Source organism: Crassostrea angulata, chromosome 4 (assembly GCF_025612915.1).
Source record: "Crassostrea angulata isolate pt1a10 chromosome 4, ASM2561291v2, whole genome shotgun sequence".
Classification (NCBI taxonomy): Eukaryota; Metazoa; Mollusca; class Bivalvia; order Ostreida; family Ostreidae; genus Magallana; species Magallana angulata.
In genome coordinates, this window is record NC_069114.1 from 11,759,828 (window position 1) to 11,783,834 (window position 24,007).

Sequence of the window (24,007 nt, forward strand, 5' to 3'; positions counted from 1 at the left end):
GTTTTATCACGAAATTAGTGTATATGCATGTACAAACAAATGAAGCTGTTGGCTTTTGTATTTAGATTATAAGCTATGGCTATGGAGACGTATGGACACGTTGAACATTACTCATGAAATAGTGATTATTCTCGCAGTGCAGAGCCCCCCCCCCCCCCCCCACACACACACACACCCAACCGGCGCGAGTCCACCTCTCAAGTGTGATTTGTATTGAAATTTGGTCAACTTATCACTGTATAGAATATCTGAATATTTGTTATCTACCTTACTTAAATGTCACCTTATAAAAGGTATTAAAGAGAGCGTCTTAAATGATTTACATGTAAGAGAGAGACTTATAAAATTATAAACACAAAGTGTGCTCAGCGATTCAGAGCAATGTCATGTTGTAAATTTTGTATTTACACCCGCCTAGTAAATTCAAAATTTACAACATGACAGCAGTGTACGATTTATCGTCTTCGTGTCGTTTAAAAATATCTTAAAAACCGCTAATAAAATCATCTGCACATTGAATTACTTAACGATATTTAAGACAAATATATTTCAAATCAATTAATCATTTGAACAATTACTTAATATATTACCGGTATGTTTCATTAAATTTTCCCGTTTGTTCTCGTGTAATCTTGTCACTTCCATATAATTTCAATAATGTACATTGTACTACACAGATATTACTCAACAAATTGTTTGTCCCCTTTTAAATCAAATATAACTGTGGGTTTTTTTTGTAAATTTAATTTGCTATAAAAACCCAAACCAATTTTTCTATCGCAGTAACGATAGAAAGATGTCACATCTGTATTATAAACATTGTATTTATTTACATTCACTGTGTATTTTCTTCCATATTTCTGAAGTCAACCGATACACAATGTAATTGTGTTTCATAGTGCTATAATAGAAATGACAGGGCTCTATCAAGTTCTAACCAGTATATCGACTGGTCGAAACCTTCAGCAACGTAAGAACTGCACGGACTGCACGAACTAAATAAGATGATGCCAGACTATGAAGACATTGCAATTTCTTTATTAATGTAATGCACGGATGTAAAACAACAATAATTCACTAAAATTACTTTTACGTAATTAATATGTATGACTAACTCAAATGATCTATCACATGAAGATGTTAATATCAACAATAAAATGCGATCTCTGCGGGGTAAGAAGGTAGCGATCATGGCAGAAACAAAATTTCATAACTGCAATCTCGCTACCTAGGCCGCAAGAATCACCAAAGAAAGCATTACATTTTTTAAATACAACGCACTCAGGATAAAGATAATGAATATATGTCAACGCTGTGGATGAATAAAGTGTCAGTATCATATAACAAAGGCAAATAAATCGTATACATTTTAAACAGGATAACTATTTGAGAATACATATATACTCATAATGTTGTCTTCTTCTTGCGTTGTCACAAACGTATGCTAATTTAATCCTGGGGTAGAAGTTAGAACTCCCAACTCTCGTTAAGTAGTCTAATTCTGGATGCGAGTGTTCATCGTTTACAAATTAGGCAGCAATGGCGAACGAGGTTAACAATCTCTTGGAGAATGTGTTAGAGGAAACGGGAGGGTTAGGCCGATTTCAGTTCATCCTCATCGCGCTTATCAATGTGTGTAAGGTTCCGGTCACGTGGTCTGTGTTGATGATGATGTTTGGAGGAGCGACCCCCGACTGGTGGTGCGGTGGATCCAGGAATAGTTCTCTAGCAAATCAGAACACAGATTCTCTTAATGGCAGCGAGTGGTTGATGACGTCATCATATCAAGTGTGTAGTGTAAACGGTTCAGTCGCCTGTGATGATAGGTATTTCGATCCCGATATGAATACCGTTATAAGCGAGGTAAAGCGAAGATTCAATCTGCAAAGGACTTATCTTCAAAATGTTGCAATATAATGTTCTGTTGGGATGGATTGAAAATTATAAATTAAAAAAATGATGCATATGATAAAACCAATAACAATGAAACTAAATAGATACTAAAGTTAACAGAAATTCTTTTTAATATTATGTTTTTGTTGTTTTTGGTTTTGTTGTTTTGCTATGAACAAATGTTCTTACCAACGCCAAGTTTATTCCAAAATTTGAATTAGATGAAGCAACGGTATGTCAAAAGGACAACGTCTAAATATGCTTTGAATTCAATGCAGTCTCAGATATTTAAAAACATTTGAACATTAAATCATGTTTAAAAAAAATTAATTGTCGAATGCTTGTTTACAGTGGGGTCTGGTGTGTGGTGAGAGCTGGGTCCCTGGTGTTATTATCAGTATACAAATGGTGGGACTGTTGACCAGTGGGTACCTATCGGGCCAGCTATCAGACTTATTCGGGAGGCGGTTGATACTATTTCTAGCCATTCTATTGAACTCCATCACAAACTTTGCCGCCGCTTTCTCAAGCTCTTGGCAGATGTTCGCTGGCTTCCGGTTCCTGATTGGCTTTTCTTGCGGTCTGTATCTGGCGACCTACCTGACTTACCTCATTGAGTTCACCCCTCAAAAATACCGACCGATGGTCCAAGCTGTGCCCTCGTGGTCTCTCGGTGCCGCTGCGTACGGGCTCTTGTCATGGTTACTTCATGATTGGAGATATTTACAAATGGTTACAGGGGCCTTTGGGTTACCTTTCTTGGCCTGCTGGATGTAAGAAAAATTGTTCAATTAGTTTATCCAAAGCATTTCACATCGGCGAGGGGTTTCACTTTAATTTAATCTATGAATATTTTATTGACTTGAACTTACTGCAACACATTTTAACTAAAAACTCTGTATTTATGAGAAGGCTAATATAAACTAGTCTGATAATAATTGGTCAGACAGCATTGTGTTCGATAGAAAAATGTTTCAGCCAATCACATAATCTTTCCAAAATGACCCAAATCATCTATAATACAACACTGTGCTGGATAATTATGCCATTGTCAAGGTGGCATTTTTGCATTGACCTGTATGGTCTATCATATTCATGTATATACATGTATAGATTTTTACGAAACTGCATCTTAAGTGGGTGCAAAAATGCCACATTGGCACTGACATATATGAATTATTATTCGGTACAGTGTTATACATATGCATGTAGTACTTAAAGGGGTGTTTACGAACAATGCAATTAAGTACAATAAATAATTTAATTATTCCATGCTTACAATCAGGCAATATTCTTAGGTTGATTCGAACGCTAAATTCATGAAATTGAGAAAAATATTCTACGAAATATTTTCCTATTCTTATAATTTTTGTTTGATTTAGCCTTATTCCAGAAAGTTTCCGATGGCTGGTTTCTCATAAGAAAATAGATAAAGCAAAGGAAGTGATCGAGAAAATAGCAAAGCTGAACAGAGTTGCGGCACCTGACCTAAAGGAAATAGAGGTCGCTTTACAAAAGTCGCACACAGTCGACCGGAAGTACACTGTACTTGACATTTGTAGACACGGTTATTTGCTGAAGAGAGCTGCAATAGTCTCATTTGCCTGGTAAATATTCTACACCGTGTTTAAATCTTGAAATCTTTAATATCCACTGTATAGGGAGTGCTAATCGGAAATGTGCTGAATTGAAAAGAGAAATACAATAAACTTAAAAAAAAAAAAAAATAGCAATGTCTAAATAATTTGATGCAGTTTTCATAGAAGTTAATCAATGGTTTTTGATATTGCATTTTTGTCTAATGCGCAGCAAGTAAATTTGAGATACAATAAAAGTGTAGCCGGTGATGCAAGTCAAATCATATTTGCATTAGCAATTTCCATACAGTAATATCACTCCTGAATAAATGGTTTTGTTTAAATGGCGCTGATACCTAAAAGAACCATTACTGCTCAGTGTCTCTAATTACCGATGCTTTTGAAGACATAATGGACAGAAAACAAATTCACAAAGAAGTTCAAAATTCAAAATAATACACCACCCCCTCTTTTCTCACGTACGGACGATTTCTTGATAAACAAATTCATTTAATTACGGTAGACAACAGTTGATATGAAATTAATTTGTTATATTTTATGTTTTAGGATAGCTATGGCCTACAATTATTATGGAATTTCCTTTGGTGTAGACAAGTTATCTGGGAGCTTGTACCTAAACATGTTTATTCTAAGCGTGTTAGAAATTCCGGGAGCTTTCCTGTCCTGGTTTTTCATGAACAAGTACGTGAAGCGAATTTCTACGATTTTTAGCGTCTTATTACAAGTTTATTAATTTTATAATAGTCAAATATGCTGTGTAATCATTTCATTTCCTAGCGGCCAATTTTCATGGATTGTGGGTTTTTGCTTATTCGTGGGGATGTTATTTCATGGATGCGTCGGAATTTGTTTCAGTAGGAAAATTTAATCTTTTATAATTACTTTTCGTTGATGAGGGCTAACCACGAATACCATGAAAATGGAGCCACACGAATTCTAATGATTCCAAAGTTTGTTTCATTGTTGTATTATCAATAAAGACAGTGAAATTACATGTATACATTGTACTTTGCTATGTAATGTAAATATTACGAATAATAATATTAATTCAACGTGATATGTTTTGTTTAAATACTTTAACAATGGGAAAATTTATATCACATGACATCTTTTGTCTAATTAACACATTAATCCGTTAAAGAGGCGAGGATGTAAATTGTAATGTTTATTCAAATCATAATTAATGTTAACCCCAATTTGAGATGGCTTATAAAAATACCTTAATACAAAATCTTATATCAACCTGTACAGTTAATTACCCCACCCCCATTCACCCACAGAATCAGTTTTAATTGTCTTAGAAACTAATTTTTTTCCCTTTCAGAATCGGACGCCGGAAGTCCTACTTCATCTTCACCATGCTGTCGACTGCTGGAGCCGTAGCCGTTGGAGTGACTGAAAATTTCGGTAAGGGGTAGAATGCTCATAAAATTGATAATAGTTAGTAAAAAAAATTTCATCAATATTGATTGTACACTATCTTTTGTTAATTTTTTTGTTCAGTCGATCCACACATTCAAAGTTTTATTAAAGTATGATACCCCTTGATATATAATGTACCGATAAATATTTATCATTATAACAGTAATTTGATCCAAAGGGTCGGATCACGTCTAGTTGCCAGGCGCCAACAAACGGAACGTTATCCGGCTCTTTGGATCGAGTTACGATAAAAATGATAAATGTGTTATATACCCTTGTCCATTTAAAATTTTAACTGCAAACACTATCTTTATAAAATCAATTGTATGACGTTTACCGGTAATTATTCAACAAAGCTATTTTTAAATTTACTTTGTTACATTTTTTTCCTTGTTCTTCTTTTTCAGAATTTACCAATCAAGGCTCAGTCATCAATGGCTTTGCTTTCTTGACGAAAATTGGCGGAGGCATGGCGTGGTCGTGTGTGTTTATCATCACCACTGAAAGTTACCCTACTGTACTAAGGTACTGTCGTCACCAAATAGTGTTAGGTTGGTGTCGTTACCGCCGAGTGTTACCATACTGTACTACAGTACGTGTCGTCACCACCGAAAGTTACCCTACTGTACTAAGGTACGAGTCGTCACCAAAAAGTGTTACCTTACTGTATTAAGGTTGGTGTCGTCACCACCGAGTGTTGCCATACTGTATTAAGGTTCGTGTCGTCAGCACAAAGTATAACCCTCTTGCACTACAGTACGTTTTGTCAACACCGAGTGTTTCCCTACTGTGCCATGGTTGGTTTTGTCACCACCAAGTGTTACGCTTCTGTACTAAAATTCATGTCGTCACCACCGAATGTTATCTAGCTGCAATGATGTGGCCCTCTCCCCATTTTTTTACCGGGGGGGGGGGGGGGGGGGCAACAACTCCATAGGATCTCCGTAATGGTGCAAGTGCGGGAATGATTTACTGTGGTTTCACCAATGTTCGTTGAATACCAATTTTCGTGGATTTCGTTGTTAGGCTGGTCCATGAAATTTAATGTTCATTGAAGTGCAATCTCCACTAACATTTTGTATTGATAGGATCATCAGCCACGAATTTACGTATCCTTGAAACTGTGATTTTCACTTTATCCACGAAAATTGATACCCTTGAATATTGATGAAAACACAGTTCTTCCGCAACAGCTCAAATCTTACATGCATGGCAATTACATTTACATTTCTTACCCGAACCCAAACATTGTAGTTGTGTATGGCATAAATGAATCCAAAAAAATCAGGAACAGTCCATATGTCGGATATTTTTCGTGTATGTCAACAACGCGTGTTGAATTTGTCCGCCATGTTTACCTACTTTGACCGGTTTTTTTTTTTGGACAGCCAATGAGAATTCAGGATCGGATCTTGAACTGAATATATGAAATCCAATATTTTAAACATAATTAATATGGTAAATATGGATTTTGCATTATTTTCAATTTCCTTAATGATGTTTCGGTGATACATGTAGAACGAGGTAAGATTGTTTATTTACACTGACATGCACGTTATCAAGCTCATCAAAACTCCAAGCGTAAATCTCATAAAATCACGCGAGAACTGTCATGGCTGCTGAAAAGGACGACTGGTAAACATGTTGATGTGTTTTATCTGGTTGTGATTTATATACGGTTACTTTTTAAAACTTGAATTAAAATATTTTATCTTAAGGAAGTCAAACATAAAAACGATCTTTTCAGACTGAAGTCAGCCGAATGAAAAACCTTTGCACCATTACGGAGATCCTATGGAATTGTAGACCTCTCTAATAACCATGCATCAGATATAAACAAAATCGGAGAGGGCTACATTGTTGCAGTAAAGTGTTGCCCTACTGTACTACAGTACGTATCGTCACCACCGAGTGTTACCTCACTGTACTAAGGTACATGTACGTGTCGTCATTACAGTGATAACAACGTTATAGTTGACAAGCAAATCGTGTTAAATAGTTTGTGTACCGTGGGTGATCGTTCGTGTAACGTGCGGGATCGTGCATGAATCGGGAAAATTGGTTTGCGTTTTTAGTCATGCGTGATCGTGCGGTTTTTTCGTTTTGTAACTTTTCTATCGGAATGAAAATACGATACACGTTCCTCTCTGTTACATTGTATAAACATTCATTGGAACTAAAATTTCTTTAGACGCTTTATGAATTAGACTAACAAAAAATAGAATTCAATCATATATTATGAAAATATGGAATGTGTATAATCGAAGTTCTTAGGAACAAGGTAACAAATTTACTTGTATATCTATAATTAAGTCGTGCGTAAGTGAAACGGATTATATAAATTTCAACTCGTATGTAAATAATTTCATGTAGTTTATGCATTATCTTCATTTCTTTTGCTCTTAATTTCTTAAACCAATGATAGAGTTTACTATTTCTTGTGGGCGAAAAAAATATTTATAAGTATATTGATTCCATCATATCGTTTACTCGTTAAAATAAAACAGTGGATAAGACATTTTCATGCCGCTTTTCAATAAAACACAAGCATATCATAATAAAAGTGAAGCAATGCATTTTATTTCTTCAAATATTAAAAAATTATTTCGATTTTGCGTGTTAAATTGTACGGCACGGTTCGTGTATCGTAAAAATTCAGTAAGTGAGTGATATTCCGTGTATCGTGCGTGATCGTTCATGTATCGTGCGTGATCGTTCATGTATCGTGCGTGATCGTTCGTGTATATATCAGATTTGTGCGTGTCGTTTGTCAACAAGAACGTTGCTACCACTGTACCCTACCGTACTTAGGTTCGTCGTCATCACTGAGTGTTACCTTTACTGTACTAAGGTTCGTCGTCACCACCGAGTGTTACCCTTACTGTACAAAGTTTCGTCGTCATCACTGAGTGTTACCTTTACTGTACTAAGGTTCTTCGTCACCACCGAGTGTTACCCTAACTGTACTAAGGTTCGTCGTCACCACCGAGTGTTACCCTTACTGTACTAAGGTTCGTCGTCACCACCGACTGTTACCCTTACTGTACTAAGGTTCTTCGTCACTACCGAGTGTTACCCTTACTGTACTAAGGTTCGTCGTCACCACCGAGTGTTACCCTTACTGTACTAAGGTTCTTCGTCACTACCGAGTGTTACCCTTACTGTACTATGGTTCTTCGTCACCACCGAGTGTTACCCTTACTGTACTATGGTTCATCGTCACCACCGAGTGTTACCCCTACTGTACTAAGGTTCGTCGTCAATACCGAGTGTTACCCTTACTGTACTATGGTTCGTCGTCACCACCGAGTGTAACCCTTACTGAACTAAGGTTCGTCGTCACCACCGAGTGTTACCCTTACTGTACTAAGGTTCGTCATCACTACCGAGTGTTACCCTTACTGTACTATGGTTCGTACCGACTCTAATGAGTCTTACCTTAATGTACTAAGGTACGTGTCGTCACACCAGAGCGTTACCCTTACTGTACTAGGGTTCGTCGTCACTACAGAGTGTTACCCTTACTGTACTAAGGCTCGTATCGACTCCAATGAGTGTTACCTTAATGTATTAAGGTTCGAATCGTCTCCACCGAGTGTTATCCCACTGTATTTAGGTTTGTGTCGTCACCACCAAGTGTTACCTTGCTGTACTAAGGTTTGTACCGACTTCACCGAGTGTTATCCCACTGTACTAAGGTTTGTGTCGTCACCACCGAGTGTTATCCCACAGTACTAAGGTTTGTGTCGTCACCACCAAGTGTTACCTTGCTGTACTAAGGTTTCTATCGTCTCCACCGAGTGTTATCCCACAGTACCAAGGTTTGTGTCGTCACCACCGAGTGTTATCCCACTGTACTAAGGTTTGTGTCGTCACCACCGAGTGTTATCCCACAGTACCAAGGTTTGTGTCGTCACCACCGAGTGTTATCCCACTGTACTAAGGTTTGTGTCGTCACCACCGAGTGTTATCCCACAGTACTAAGGTTTGTGTCGTCACCACCAAGTGTTACCTTGCTGTACTAAGGTTTCTATCGTCTCCACCGAGTGTTATCCCACTGTACTAAGGTTTGTGTCGTCACCACCGAGTGTTGTCCCACTGTACTAAGGTTTGTGTCGTCACCACCGAGTGTTATCCCACAGTACTAAGGTTTCTATCGTCTCCACCGAGTGTTATCCCACAGTACCAAGGTTTGTGTCGTCACCACCGAGTGTTATCCCACTGTACTAAGGTTTGTGTCGTCACCACCGAGTGTTATCCCACTGTACTAAGGTCCGTGTCGTATTGCAGCTTAAACTTAATCTAACATGGTTCAGAGCACTTTCGACAAGAGTGATAACTGCGATAAATATTGTAATTGTTTATTTGAATACCAGTTTTACGCAAAATGAACAACAATAGATATCAAAAGTGGTTTTACATAAAATGTTGCCTCGTTAGATAAATAAAACTCTAATTGATTGTTTTTATCTTTTGGAAAACTAATCATCAGGTAAAACCAAATCTATGTTTGTTAACAGATAAAGGATTTTACCATTTTTTTATCCTTTAACAATGGAAAAATTATTACACTATGCAAGTCTTTATACTAGTATTTGGTCCTCCTATGCTAATATAAGAGAATTAATTATAGCAAGCAATGTAAGAGTGGTACAAGTGTTACTGTATAAGTTAATTATGACTTTTAATTGCACTAAAAATTATTTCTTTTTTAAATTAATTGAGTTTTGAAAAATGACATTCATTTGAATAAAACTTTCAAAAAGATATATCGCAAGAGCTGGTTGCTTTTTCAATTTTATTTCTATGGTGATTTATTGATTTTATTGATTTATTGATTTTAAAATCTGAACAAAAAACCCAGAAAACGTATAATTTGTGTGTATTTTGTTTCAAACTCTTTAGAGAGGCCGGATGGTTACAAGTAACAAATTATTTAAACTTTTAACATTTATTTTAAAAAAAACTTGGAGTATTTTCCTTTATCTATATCAGAGCTCCATTTATTCAATAGATAATGTAATTTTAAAATTGTCTCGACAAGCCATTTTCGCTAGCCAAAGGTTTACAATCCACTCTGCTCCTCTATATTTGGACCAGGATGGATCGTTCACCCTTCCGAAGATGCGGAGATGCGAAAATCTATCCTTCTTCATAAAATAACTACGGTGTATTTTCTATTCATGGACAATTTGTTTTTCTTCTGCTTTTTAGGACAACCGGATATGGTTTGGCATCTTCTCTGTGCAGAATTGGTCCAATTCTTGCCCCGCTTTCCCTAAGTCTGGTATGGAATCATGCAGTTTACATCACACATTAGCTAATATCCCCGCTTATAATCTTAATTATGATTATTAAAAGAAAGTCTAGATTATCATATTCGAAATAATCAATGAAACGTACTATGATTAGTTCTGAAACAAAGACTGAAGTACACAGTTGTCCTCTTACAATCACCAAGGCAAAATTAATTTTGTTTTGATTAGAGCGCCACCCTTCCGGGCTTCCTGTACTTTTCCTGTGGCGCTGTGAGCTTTATTTCCGGTCTATCAATTTTCTGCATTGCTGAAACCAAGGACAAGGCGCTGGAGGATCTAATCGGCTCGGGTCACGTGGAAGAGACAGTTATAGTGGCAGACAGTGAGACCGTCGTCGAAACATCGAAGTGAATTACATTTAATCGCGCACAAACTCTTATATCAACAATTGTGCTCACTTGTTACATAAATATTCAAACTGACTTCGTTGATATTTGATGTTTTCGAGACTTTAAAAGAATTGACGATTTCAGATACAAACCTCAAATTGTATTGGATCAATATTCTATTTTGTACTTTATTTTCATTACTCTGATCCAGAATTATATGTTTTATCAAAAATATTGAGTAAATAAATTCACAAACCTACAGTCCATTTTTCAACTCTTAGTTCATAAAAAGAAAACCTTTTGAGAAAGGCTTCATTGAAGCTAGAACGAGGTAATCATGTCAAAAATGTTTATACATGCACAGATCAAATAAACGATAACATTGTTTATATGTTGATTCACCCGAGGGGCTATATTGTTATCTTTTTTTCTGCATTTACTGAACCTAAAAATTAGAAGAAAAAAATTATTATAGAAATTCCTTGCGGTATTATGTCAGTCAAATTCAAAAAAAGCAAAAAATAACGTTTTCATAAAATGATAAAATTGTTTCTCAATCTAAAATATCTCTTTACCACTCTCCAGTTTGTACACGTCCGCTTTTCCGGACTTCCGGATCTGATTTTCCATGAATTTTCCTTTTGTTTCCGGAACTAGCGCTGCAGATATGGAGGACAAAAACATCAAAGTCCCGCATAGAAAGTACATTAACCCGGAAACAGATTTACTCTATAAAAAATAAATGAAAAAATAGTTCTTATAAAGGTACTAGTTCCAAAGCATAGAAAACGAACATCAGATAATTAAAAGATCTTACTAATTGAACAATTTGCGGGGCAACCATAGCACCAACACGGGAAATAGAATTGGCACAACCGTATCCTATATTTCTAGAGAAGAAAAACAGGAAAGACATTTTTAAAATAAATAATTTTTTCTTTACGAGTTTTTATACTTGTATTTGTATTCACACGTATAATGACGTCACCTGACAACCGTTGGGTACGTTTCCGTTGTAAACGTCATTAACGCCGCCCACGCCGCAGCCACACCCAGTTTTGCTACCATCGCGCATCCATTTATAATGGCTGAGCTGTTGGCTGGATCTGAGAGAGATTGTTTAAAATTTGAAGGTATATGTATGAAATACTTTTTATATCAAATATCTTTTTGTTCATAAAAGATATCGAGATACTTTTCAGGTATGTCATCTCTCTGATAAAGAAAGACAACCCTACAAGTATAATCTACTATTTAAAAAACTTAAGGAATCCCCCCCCACAAGAATGCTTTGAGTCAAATTTTGTTAACATTTTGTCCACCAAATTTAAACCATATTCAAGACTATCATTTTGAACCAAATTTTCACAAAAAAAATCTTTGATTAAATGAATATGAGTATGAATGTTACATCTTTGACCAGTACATTAACTTACTGAGAACTTGCACTACCCCAACGGCCAAACCTCCCAGAGCAGCGATCATGTAAAACAGGCAGCATGTCCACTTTCTTCCGATGCTACAATCACAGAATTAAAAAACTACAATAACAGAATAACATCTGTATGCACTCGGGCATTTTGATTTGATTTTTTTGGAATTTAAGAAAAAAAGACTTTTTATACGTAATAACAGAGATTCATTTGAAATCAATAAGGAGAAAATTCATGAAAGTTGCATAAGACATACATGTAATTAAGAGAAAGAAAAAGCATGTTTTATGTATTTACAAAAACTTCAGCCAATTTTCATGTTAAGAACATAAAATATTAAATTCGTTTCTGGTTTTTTTTATCACAAAGAATTACGGCCCGTGGAACTGTCATTTACAAAAGAATAGTTTATGAATCAATATAAAGATACACACTACAAAAATGTTTGACAATGTTTTCTGTGAGTAGAATTCATTATTTACACTCCAACACGCTGATCATTAAGACAGGATTGTAGCCACTTTTGATAACTAAATTAAACACAGTGTTCCTTTCTGTGATGCATTATATAGTTTCTAATGCCCAACTTATTTATAAACAATACTTACCAATTATTGAAGAACCACGTGACAGCTTGTGCTGGAATTTCGACCGCACTCAGTAGAAACATGTTTAAGTAGAGGTCTCCTGAAAGTTCTTCAACCCCGAACGATATTGCGTAGTAAGAGTAGCCACTGGCAAGCCTGTGTGGGAAGAGAAATACTAGTACTGTTAGAGAACATCGGAGGACACAGCAATTTCAGGCATATTAACAATTTCAGTCAGTTATCATTTTTGCACAGTTTTATGACTGTGTTGAATTGGATCGCGATTAAAATGGCGCAGGCAGTTGAAATAATTTATAATTTGCCCCGCGAAGTTTGATTTAAACTGTGAGCACAGTGTTGGAAAAATATAAGGCAGAGAGAGAGAGAGAGAGAGGAGAGAGAGAGAGAGAGAGAGAGAGAGAGAGAGAGAGAGAGAGAGAGAGAGAGAGAGAGAGAGAGATTTAGACAGCGCTTGTAAAACGCTACTTACCATATAAACCATAACAGGAATGAATGCTTCATCAGCGATTTATGTTTGAAAATATCAAGAATGGAGTATTTCTTGTCTTGCTTCATATTTTCCTCTTTCCGGGTTATTTCAATAAGTTTCGTCACGTCCGGTTTCTTTTTGCCGTTGACGGCAGCAATTCGAGCAATCACCACTTCCGCCTGTTTCGTCTTATAGTGAGACACAAGCCAGCGAAAGCTCTCCGGAATTATACTGGAAAATAACTCAAATAATTGTTTCAGTAAGTCGATACATGTACAGTGTATATTCTAGAAACCATTACAACAGGCCCATAAAACATACTTTTTGCCACGTTCACCATTATTCTATGGTTTTCTATACTCAATGAATGACTGGAAAATGTTCAATCCTTCTATTATTCAGCCTAAAAATACTGTATAATTGATGCAGTTGAAAAAAAAATACTTCTAAGGGATCAACAACTTTTGTGAAACAATTAGAAAATTCCTCACAAAACTCCAAATAAAAATGGTACGGTGATTATAGCGGATGCATAGTGAAGATATTGCCAATCTCTCAGCCACCACGAAACCAGGCCAAACAGCGCAGCAAACACCGGCCATGCAGGGATAGCCATAATCATGGCCCGGTACCGGATGGGGATAAACTCCAGCACGAAGTTAAAGAACACCGTCAGGTACATGCCGCATGCCAGGCCGATCACGAAGCGAGCAGCGGCGAACATCTGCCACGAGACGGCGAAACCACAGACGAGGTTACTGACGGCCAGCAAGAGTAGGGACAGGAAGAAGGTCGGTTTCCTGCCTATCAGGTCGGCGATTTGCCCCGCTATGAAGCCGCTGGCCAGGAGTCCTCCCATCTGGATTGTAGTGATGGTGGAGGCGATCCATTCCTCGTCACAAATCAGGTTCCACTGTAAAACGTTTTACTAGTAATTCAATACGAATTATAAATTAATAATCAGCACAATTTTGAATCTTTTCTTTATTAAAAGAAATAAATTATGGCATATAGTATTATGAGTATGAGATCATTTTATTAAACGTGAGCACGTCAAATATGTTATGTTCTGGGGCATATACCACATACAATCAACCGATTTTCATATTAATCATGTCTTTTTAAGAAAAAAAATGCACTTTTGCATTCCTAGCCTTTAAACAGGATATCATAACATTTTCATTGTTGACTTATAGTCAAACAATCAAATAAACAATCAAAGTGAATTAACCAACCTCATTCACAATCGTATTCTTATCATCACTGAAGCGAATCGACATACACGTGTCTCCGACAGAGTAGTTCGCTGGAGGACTGCACGTTTTCAAAGATTCCACGTAACTGTCATTGAAACCGGAAGTTTGGTTTTGCCATGCGCACCACCAATCCGGAGTCGCACCTGCGAACGTCATCATCAGCATGCTCCACGTGATAGCGAGCTTGCTCCCGATGACGACGAATATGAGAATCCATTGCAGTTTCCCAAGACCGCCACATTCCACGAGCACGCGCTCCAATATCTCGTCCACATCCTCTTTGAGGTTGGCCACCATTGCAGGGTCCGCCATACTTTCTTAGGACTTCCGGTACCGAGTTATAACCTTTTCTTGTGAAAGAAAAATGTGCAGCACCTAAGAAAGAAAATAGGTCATTTTTGTTGTTGTTGATATTTTTGAGAGCCGGATATCAGGAGGCAAATGAATGACAAAGATAAGTTACATATACATATACTGTTAAATCATTTATCTTCTCCCGGCCTTCTCCACCCTCTACCTGTATACATAGATAAAGTTTTTATCGGGTTCCGATTATCATGAATACAAAAATAATATAGTTTGTCTTTATAAATCAATTCTATTTATCTATAAGAAAAAATAGCTGCCCAATAAACGTAATAAAACAAGTAGTAAAATTTGTTTTTCATTTGAATTTTAATACATGTAAAATACTGTTCACGTTTTTACACTGGCAATCTCTTTTTGACTTTGATGCGTGATGATTGCTTATGTACGATGTATGTATTGGTTACCGCCTGAGGACATTTTTTTGAGGTGACAAAGTCACGGTGGTCAACGATTTACCTGTAAGGTCTACCTTTAAATTTTTAAAAATTAATTTGTGAGCTTTAAACACATATATTTATAATAAGTAGAGAAAATTTCAAAATATTTGCACTTTAAGATTTGAATATTTTCACTATCATTATGCAGAACTCTTTTCTGAAGGAGATTCATATAGTCTAATATATGGGCACGATTATCGAGCCCTCTTAATTAGTGTGAGTATGACCGCATTGTAACAAAACCAAATTCTTCATTTCTAAAAATTAAACAAAATTAGAACAATAATAAAAAGCAATGACAAAACGAAAATAAAAAAAAAAGTTAAAAGCAAAGTTGAAGAAAATTAATGATATAGTTAGTCGCTAGGGTCTTTAAGGTTGATATACCAGTGAATAGTGAATGTATGTTTAATACAAACAAAACATGTACTTAGATGAACTGATTAAGGAGGGATATATGTTTGCATAGCAGATATTATTGAGAGCTAATACTTGCAATCCCTGCTTGCCTTTACGTGTGAAACAGATAGTGATAAATAACGGTATGTATAAGTATTTTGAAATCAAATATTCAGTAGCAAACTGTTTATCAGAATAAAATGAAAACTTGATTGGTAAATAATGAATTATTTGTTGAGTTTCTCAATTGCATCCCCCAGTGGGACCCCCCCCCCCCCCCCAACCACCTCATGTAAAACGTAAAATGAAATTAATCAACTATATACATATAATTATGTACATCTATATACACGTATTTTATTTAAAATGATTGTCTTCTTGAATACTTATTCATTTCTCGTTTTGTTTTTTGTTTATTTAAGTTTTTTTTTGGTCAAATTAATCAATAAAAAATTCAAAAAAAAAAAGAAAAGAAAAGAAAGTAGCTTACCCCATTTAATAAAAAAAATGTACTTTCAGTGCTGGTGGAATGGAGACGAGTGTCAGAAGGGTCTTCAAAACAGAGATAACATTCCTCCAGAGGATCGGATAGCAGGGTGATCGATCAACACTACCCAGGAATTGGGATTTTCTCGTGACAGAGGGTCCTACATGTATATAGAGTTAACCATTAAACAAACAAAATACGAAGTTCAGTTAAAAGTGGACATAAAAAATGAATCGAACCATAACGTGATGGTCGTGCACTATTAAGATTTGTTTTTATCCTCGGCCTTCATCCAATGTCAGTGTCGCGGTCATATCTGTTAGCTTCTATTCGTGTGAATATAAATCAATCTCTCTCTCTCTCTCTCGCGAGAGAGAGAGAGAGAGAGAGAGAGAGAGAGAGAGAGAGAGAGAGAGAGAGAGAGTCGAATTGAGAAAAAAAAATGAGTCAAGAAGTATTTGAAAATAATGCATATATGTTACAAACGTGTGTTATTTTGCAAAATAATCTCTTGGAACTTTGCTTCAAAATACAAAGATGGTTGCTAGCTAATGGGGAAAGGCAGCGATATTAATTTGTTGGTGGAAATATATAGGTTTAAAAATCCCTCCCATACTGTGAAAGTTTTGCAGGACACTTGGTATTCTAGAGCTCATAAAAGATTGTTACACATTCAAATAAATTTTATGTTTAAACAACAAATCCACTAAAATCCATCAGTATTTGATTGATCCACTCGCGACAAAAGCATATATGACATTAGTATTCAAAATATTAATTTTTTTACCTTTAAGTCACTGTATAGAATTGTCATTTTTTGGAAGTACTAATTTGAATTCAGAAACCCACAGTGTGGTTATCCGGAAAATCAGATAACATTCTGTTTAATGAACAGTTTCAAGTAGGGGAAATTGATAAGTATATTTCTTATCTGCATTTTTGAAACCACAAAGTAACTACAAATTAATGGGTAAATAACATAGATGTTAAGATCATCCAGTCATCTAATTCAAACTGTACTGGATATTAAAAAATTGCACTTATATTAATAAATAGATATTAAAAATATTGATCAAATCTTAGAAGATTCTATTCTAAAAATACATGTAACGTATACTATAGTAAATATTGGTTTAACAGAACATGCATGCACACATTAAATGTGAATGATTAAATGTCAACAGAAAAATTCGTTGCGTGTAGTGGAAAATGAACAGCAAGTTATCCCTCTTCACAAAGCAATGTGAAGCAGTGCTTCCTGTCGGGAGCTTCTTTATTGTCTAAACCACTCATGTTTTAGGATTTTTTTTCTCTAATAGAGCATCTGACATATATATCAGAAAGAAAAATGTTTTGCATTTGAGTTAAAACCATATGAAAATCTACATATTAACATATTAAGTTGAAATTCTTGTACAAGTCCTGGTTGATACGTCTATTAAAAAAGATAAATAATGACGTTCTCTGTGTTTAAAATATAAATTTTTCTTTACATCGTACACTCTCATTCATATAGACTGCTTGATAGAAATGTTCAAAGTATATACTGCAGAAATGATATAAATGAAAATACTTTAAATAAAAACAAATATCTCAAAAAAATGTGTACAAGATAATTTATGAATCACTTTTGATTCTGACCTTAAATTCTCTATGACTGGGCGGAAACGATTTGAAGTCAGTGTTTTATGTTGACTCTGTCCTTAAAAAAAGAATTTAGCCCTTAGAAATAATTTTAAAAAAAACTTTGAGTAATCGGCGGCCGATCACAGTTGTGTCCGTATATAGTATGCGGCACATTTTACTATTTGCGCAAGCATAATAAATGCTCCTGGAACCACTTTATTTACTATGCAGACACGGCTTCGTGTACATCTTTAATTACATGTAGATTACTTAAAAACATTATTCTAAAGCGTTTGCCTTGAGATTAAAACATTTTTGCAGTTACATAACTATTCAAATTACGTTTTTCTTTACATGCGAAAGAAATTTAATCAGAAGTACACTACTAAGGCCTACAAATTGCAATTTCAATGATCAAACAATTGATGCGATAAGTCCAATTTCAATTATCAAGATTATTGCATGAAATGATTTCTTATAACATTAACATGAAGCTGACCAATGATATCAAATGCTGATCATTCCTTTAAAAGGACTATTTGTTTCATTTTACAAACAAACACTCTGTTCAAATGTTAACATTAGAGACGACTTTGATTACCATAACTTACACGGTCTTTTCACTTTATCCAAAATATGTAGATTATGACAACACGTTTGAATAATAGTATGGTCCATAGGAGAGCTACAAGAGTTATCCTCAGTGTCCTCTGCAGTATCTCCGGTAGATCTCCATTGTCTACTTTCTAAATAGCATGTAGACGTTGGATACATACTGGACCAGTTCTAGAGGTAACAATCGAATACACCCATAGTAGAGAAGAATGGCGCTTCTGACTTTATCTACATATAAACGAAATTAAAGACATGAAGGGCAAACGTTTGAGCACAGATTATCCAGGTACGCTGGTAGTCTTTTGTGGGGTATTTGATTTTAACAATTTTTTACCCCTCCATCTTCACATTTGTCTCTGGTGTTATATTTTTGAAAATCATTTTAATTGATTATTTATAACACTCTCCCTCAGGTCCGCGTTATTACGGAGATTCCTTTTAGAATTAACTGTTTTTAAGTGAATTCTCAGGGAATCTCTTTGCTCGTAACGGTTTTAGGTGTATGTTTCTCCCTCTCCATCTTTACCAGTATTTTACTTTTCCACTTAATTGGGACCGGTGTTAAAAAAATTACCATATCTTTCCAAGAAACCATATTTCAACAAAATAGCGCAGTATGACTTTAGGGAAAAAGCTTAACAATTTCAATTAACATCTTCCTTTGATAAACGTAGATTATGATGTCTTTAAAAAGTGGCGGGACTAGTTGGCTTAAAAATTGATTTTCTTTCAATGTGTAAATTAAACAAAAAGTAGATGGCCAAAAACAAAATAATAAAAATATTAAAGAAATAATAATAACGAGAAAAAAAACCCAAAGTGGCTTTGGAATGTTAATCTGACCTATGACATTTATACCAAAAATAATACAATTCGTCATGAGTTAAAAATTATCTTAATCAGAATTTGTTTATTTCTTTTTCCATGTTCAAATTTGTACCTTTTTTAAGAGTAATATTTCGGAAAGAATTCTAGAAAATGTACATTCGCACACCATCCAAATTCCTAAGTTTGTCATCTTGCTTTATCATGCGTGAGTAAATTCTCAAATGTGACATGGGAACAAACGAATAAAACAATTTTTAAATGAAAAAAAAAACACCATTAAACCCCAACTACATGCACTTTTTTGCCTTTCGACGGAGCGCAAAAAAAAAATGTTTCGTTTGTTGATAAGACAGAGAAGCTGGGAAAGTTGATTCATATTCGAAGACTATAGACAAAAATATGATGGCCCTAACGTCTTATTCATCGCGTGTCTTTATTAGTCCCCTACCGGTCTCACCGGAGGGGACTATAGCTTTCCTCTGCGTCCGTCTGTTCGTCCGTCCGTCTTTCGTCTATCCCACTTCAGTTTTTCACACTTTTTTTTTCTTTATGCGTTTGAAGAATAATATAAAATTTGCTGAACAGCTTCAAAATGTCAAACTACAAATCAAGTTTACACTTTTGTAGCGTCTAGTTGACATATTTTCGAGAAATTACTTTTTTATATTCCAATTTTTTAATGTTAGGATTCGTTATCGGGATCGGTGTGTATTGAATGAACGAGGAAAGTATTTTGTCAGTAATAATATCATGCGTTACTTGTACCATTCCTTTTATTGTTTCTAACAAACAAATAAATTCTTTAAAATAGTGTCAAGCATTGTGTTGTAAATTTAATCGACATGGTTTTTTGTATTATTACAATCGGGTTTGTTATCGGGTTGGTCTGTTGATTCGGGGTACAGAAGACGGTAAGAAATGATATTTTGCATTGTTTTCACAAATTTCTACCAACAAATACTTAATGGACTTAGCAAAATTACAGGAGATAAAATTAAGAGTATCAATTTACCCATTTTTAAAATTTAATTTCTTTATATCAACATATAGTTTGAATTTCCTCTGTTCTTTTATCTCTGATTCAAGTATAACATCTTGTTTATAATAGTTTTGAAATAGATGTATGCTTCGAAGCTTTCATAAAACAATACAAACCGGTAGGGGACGTGTATTGCTTATGCTTGTTATATATACTTATATATATATATAATTTTATATATAGAGACAGTCTAGCTTTTTGTCCTCGACAAAACTTAAAACTTTATTTGCATTGTTTATTTTTGCATCGCCCTCTTTTAACTACATAAAACCCCTGTCACGCCGGAGGTGCGTCCTCACGGCGATCCCACTGCGTCCTTAAATAATGTAAAACTTCAAGGTAAACGCAGTAGAGTCTCCTATAGCGCCGTAACATCGCAACGGTATCTTCGTCCATCGCGGTGGGATCGCCATGAACATTTTAGAACGCCATGCGACGGCGCGCACTTTGAACAAGCACAAAGTACACGCCGTGGCTCGGCGTTCTGATAAACACGCCGTAGAATCGTAGTGAGGTCTCCGTGACAGCGCCGAAAGATCTCCAACAGCGCCACGAGAGCTCCGTCGGCGCGCTCATGGAACGCAGCTAATCGCAGTGTAGACGCAGTGATAAGTCAATTGCACTTGCACGGAGGCCTCACGGAGTCCTTTGGGATCTCACTGAGCTCTCACTGCGCATCCACAGCGTTTGAAGAAGTTGTTTTTCATTTGGCTGCGTTCACACAGCGACCCCAAAGAGCTGTTGCTGCGTTCATCGGCCTCTCTTGACTAAGAGTTTTGTCCTAGTCCATCACAAATTGGTAAGAAGTAGTTATGTTTCAATTACAACGTACCTTTTCATGAAATCAAAACAATTTTTTAATAATTTATTTACTAGTTATACAAATTAATATTAACCTACCAGGAAATAAAGAACGTCTTGTGCACGCAGTCAATTCGCAGAGCACGCCGTGTTCGCGCGGTAAAAACTCCTAGCACGTCATGAGCGCTCGGTGGAGACTCAGGGAGAGTGCAGGTAATCGCCAAGTAGAACGCAGTTACACGCCGTGGGAACTCCGTAAGAACGCCTCGGTCGCCGTCAGGACGCCGTGACATCTCCACTTGTAAAATTTTCAAATAAAACTGTACATTTTTTCTGAATTTTCCTTGCGATCCAACGGCAATTCCATGGATTTTACAACACCGTGAACACGCCGTGGGGACGCAGCTTGGTGTGACAGGGCCTTAACACCGTGTCGGATAATTATGCCAGTGCCAAGGTGGTATTTTTGCATCCACTTAAGGATGACGTTTACTCAGAATGAAAAAAATCCACTGATGATAATGAAAAACCATCTATTGTGTGTTATAGACCTTTGCTTGTATTGTTATTTTTCACTTTCAGAAACGTAGGTCAATGACCTACTTTTTGAGTTAATGGCCATTGAATATTTATTGAAAAATCAAGAAAAATCCCATAAAATTTTACACTACGATTGAGATTTTCTTAATTAAAAAAATATTACAAATAATTAAACACTTTAAAAAATAAGATACACTTTATGAATGGTAGTGACACTAAATAAGTACACAACATTAAGATTTCAGCATAACTCCTAAGTCCGAATTTCCTCTATCATTTTTCAAACCCCTTTTGATTCAATTTTACAAAAAATTGAATGATGATAATACAGAAACATTTATGGTATTGAACTACTTTTATTTACCTTATTCTGTTGGCATAAAATTTATATGAGGTCAATGATCAAAACTTTGAGATATGGTGTCTTTTATCGTTTTTAAGCTTTTTTTTCAATATTTTTATTATTCGTGTCATACGATTATTTTTATGAATAAGTGAGGTAAAACTAACGGAAAATATGCAAAATTACATACACTTAAATATAAAATCCTAACTTTTAATATTAGACTACTGCCAAAAAACTTTTAGCAGAAAACAAAATCTGCAAAATTTAGTCCGAATTTCCTCTGTTTGACTAAAAGTCAATTTTTGTTTGAGCTTAATTTCATAATAAAGTAAAACTATTGAATGTTTTGTCAATAATAATTCATTTCATAAATACTTTTTGTGTTTAGAACGAATTTTACTCATTACATTGAACTTTATAACAATCGGAATTTGAGAACTCAAACCCTGAGTAAATAACACCCTTAAGATGCAGATTCGTAAAAATCCATGTATACCATTGTCTAGAGAGTATATAACCACTTTAGATTTTGGATTGTTTCACCTGACAGGTGAGGTGTTTACCTTTTAAAAAATAATATCCCATAGGAAAACAATAATTCCCATAGGAGAAAAAATTTCCTACAGGAAATATTGAAAATCCTTTTTTTAAAATCCTGTAGGAATTATATTTTCTAGAGGAGAGAAGTACTTCCTGCAGTTATTTGATTCAGACAGGTAGGTTTTTAATAGAATATTAAGAGTTTTTATCGGATTTTAAAATCCTGTGGGAGTTTTGTTTAAATCCTATCGGGATTGGAATTACTATAGGAAGTTCTTTTATTCCGGTAGGAAATTCTAAATATCCTAGATGAAACTTGTTTTTCCTATGGGAAAACTGTTTTCCTGTAGGAATTTATTTTTCAAAAGTTAATATCTCACCAGCAGACAGGTGGGATACGTAAATAACAAAGGCGGTTATAAATTATTCAAGCAAAGGTCAATCATATTGTATTTATATGACATTGTATAATTATATAATACATGCAGCTTAGACGGGTGCAGAAATGTCATCCCGGCACTGGCATAATTTTCCGGCACAGTGTTACATATATATTAAAAAGAGTAAGACAGTTACCAACCTTAATTATTTAAGGAGTAAAGAATCATTTTTTTGAGTATTTGTGAGTGATCAAATTAAATAAGGTCGGGGTGATTAAATTAAAAAAAAATGAATGGGATTTATAATAAATTTTATCACGCCCGACCAAATTTGATCATCTCATAATATTCAAAGAATGATCATTCCTTAATACTTATGTTTATTACATTTTTTATCTATTTTTTAATAAGATATTAAATAACTGACATTCTTTATTTTGTTTTTATTTTGCACATATACTCAAACCCTGCATCCCAACCGCGTTATTGTAAAACTATATTTGTGACTATACGTTACAAAATCGACTCTTAGTGTAATAACAAACATTTAAGACAGAAACACAATAAATTAAAAGCAAAGACAAAAACAAATCACGAACTTAGAAATACCTAACACATTTTTAACCAGTCTTGCTGTGTAAATCCAACTGCGCTAGTATCCATATTAGATTGTCTATTTATGGTACTATAAAAAGAACCACTGAATGGATGCACGAAAGCTAGGGGTCTGAATAATAATCAGTCTAGCGATTAAAAGTTAAATATGTTCTAAGTAATAAATTAACATCTACTTGGTGTCTTACAGAAAGTGACAACGAATTAAGACTGAAATATAGGCGGCCCAGTATAACGACCCGTCTGAGTGCAAAAACTACGCATTCCAGCAATATAAAAAATGTTCTTAAATATATTATATAGTAAATTAATTGTCAAGTTTAATTCAAGTAGCTACAATAAATAATTTTAACGTTCATGTATATCTTCTTTGTATACTTTTGGTGTTGATATTTGTGTACTAGATACTTTGGAAGCACGAACTTTGAGGACTAGCAAGGACTGACCTCGGACTTTCTTGTACAAGTAGTTGTAAAAACCATGGTTCACTATACACATATATTATACTGTAGAATCATTAATATTTGGTGACTCAATTTTCGTGGTATTCGTGGGTAGTCCTCTCCCACGAATTTTAATCCCCAACGAATACAATTTTAGAAAGAGTTATCTTTGTTACTGAAACAGTAACTGACGCATCCACGAAATTACATCCCCTT

At 35.2% G+C, this 24,007-nt stretch overlaps 2 protein-coding genes across 2 annotated transcripts; one reads left to right on the top strand and one right to left on the bottom strand.

Moving 5' to 3' along the window:
* The first annotated feature begins 1,278 nt into the window (after positions 1 to 1,278).
* Positions 1,279 to 10,824, top strand: LOC128181680 (solute carrier family 22 member 6-A-like). The gene is made up of 8 exons (XM_052850161.1): positions 1,279 to 1,863; positions 2,245 to 2,666; positions 3,276 to 3,500; positions 4,038 to 4,172; positions 4,816 to 4,898; positions 5,321 to 5,438; positions 10,128 to 10,200; positions 10,400 to 10,824. Exons 1-8 carry the CDS (start codon positions 1,540 to 1,542, stop codon positions 10,580 to 10,582), a joined length of 1,563 nt encoding a protein of 520 aa, XP_052706121.1. The 5' UTR covers positions 1,279 to 1,539; the 3' UTR covers positions 10,583 to 10,824.
* Positions 10,719 to 16,157, bottom strand: LOC128181677 (organic cation transporter protein-like). The gene is made up of 10 exons (XM_052850160.1): positions 16,022 to 16,157; positions 14,306 to 14,701; positions 13,562 to 13,983; positions 13,071 to 13,301; positions 12,602 to 12,736; positions 11,997 to 12,079; positions 11,549 to 11,666; positions 11,378 to 11,450; positions 11,136 to 11,289; positions 10,719 to 11,005 (listed from the first exon to the last, which is right to left on the bottom strand). The coding sequence occupies exons 2-10, from the start codon at positions 14,636 to 14,638 to the stop codon at positions 10,971 to 10,973; spliced, it is 1,584 nt and encodes a 527-aa protein (XP_052706120.1). The 5' UTR covers positions 14,639 to 14,701; positions 16,022 to 16,157; the 3' UTR covers positions 10,719 to 10,970.
* Positions 16,158 to 24,007: the final 7,850 nt, after the last annotated feature.

Excerpts from the sequence above, each read along its gene's own strand:
- LOC128181677 (XM_052850160.1), bottom strand. The coding sequence starts at position 14,638 with ATGGCGGACCCTGCAATGGTGGCCAACCTCAAAGAGGATGTGGACGAG. Across the intron at positions 11,667-11,996 it reads TGGGGTAGTGCAAGTTCTCA|ATCCAGCCAACAGCTCAGCC; the intron begins GTAAGTTAATGT and ends AATCTCTCTCAG. Across the intron at positions 11,290-11,377 it reads CCCCGCAAATTGTTCAATTA|AGTAAATCTGTTTCCGGGTT; the intron begins GTAAGATCTTTT and ends TATTTTTTATAG.
- LOC128181680 (XM_052850161.1), top strand. The coding sequence starts at position 1,540 with ATGGCGAACGAGGTTAACAATCTCTTGGAGAATGTGTTAGAGGAAACG. Across the intron at positions 4,173-4,815 it reads TCCTGGTTTTTCATGAACAA|AATCGGACGCCGGAAGTCCT; the intron begins GTACGTGAAGCG and ends TTTCCCTTTCAG. Across the intron at positions 5,439-10,127 it reads AGTTACCCTACTGTACTAAG|GACAACCGGATATGGTTTGG; the intron begins GTACTGTCGTCA and ends TCTGCTTTTTAG.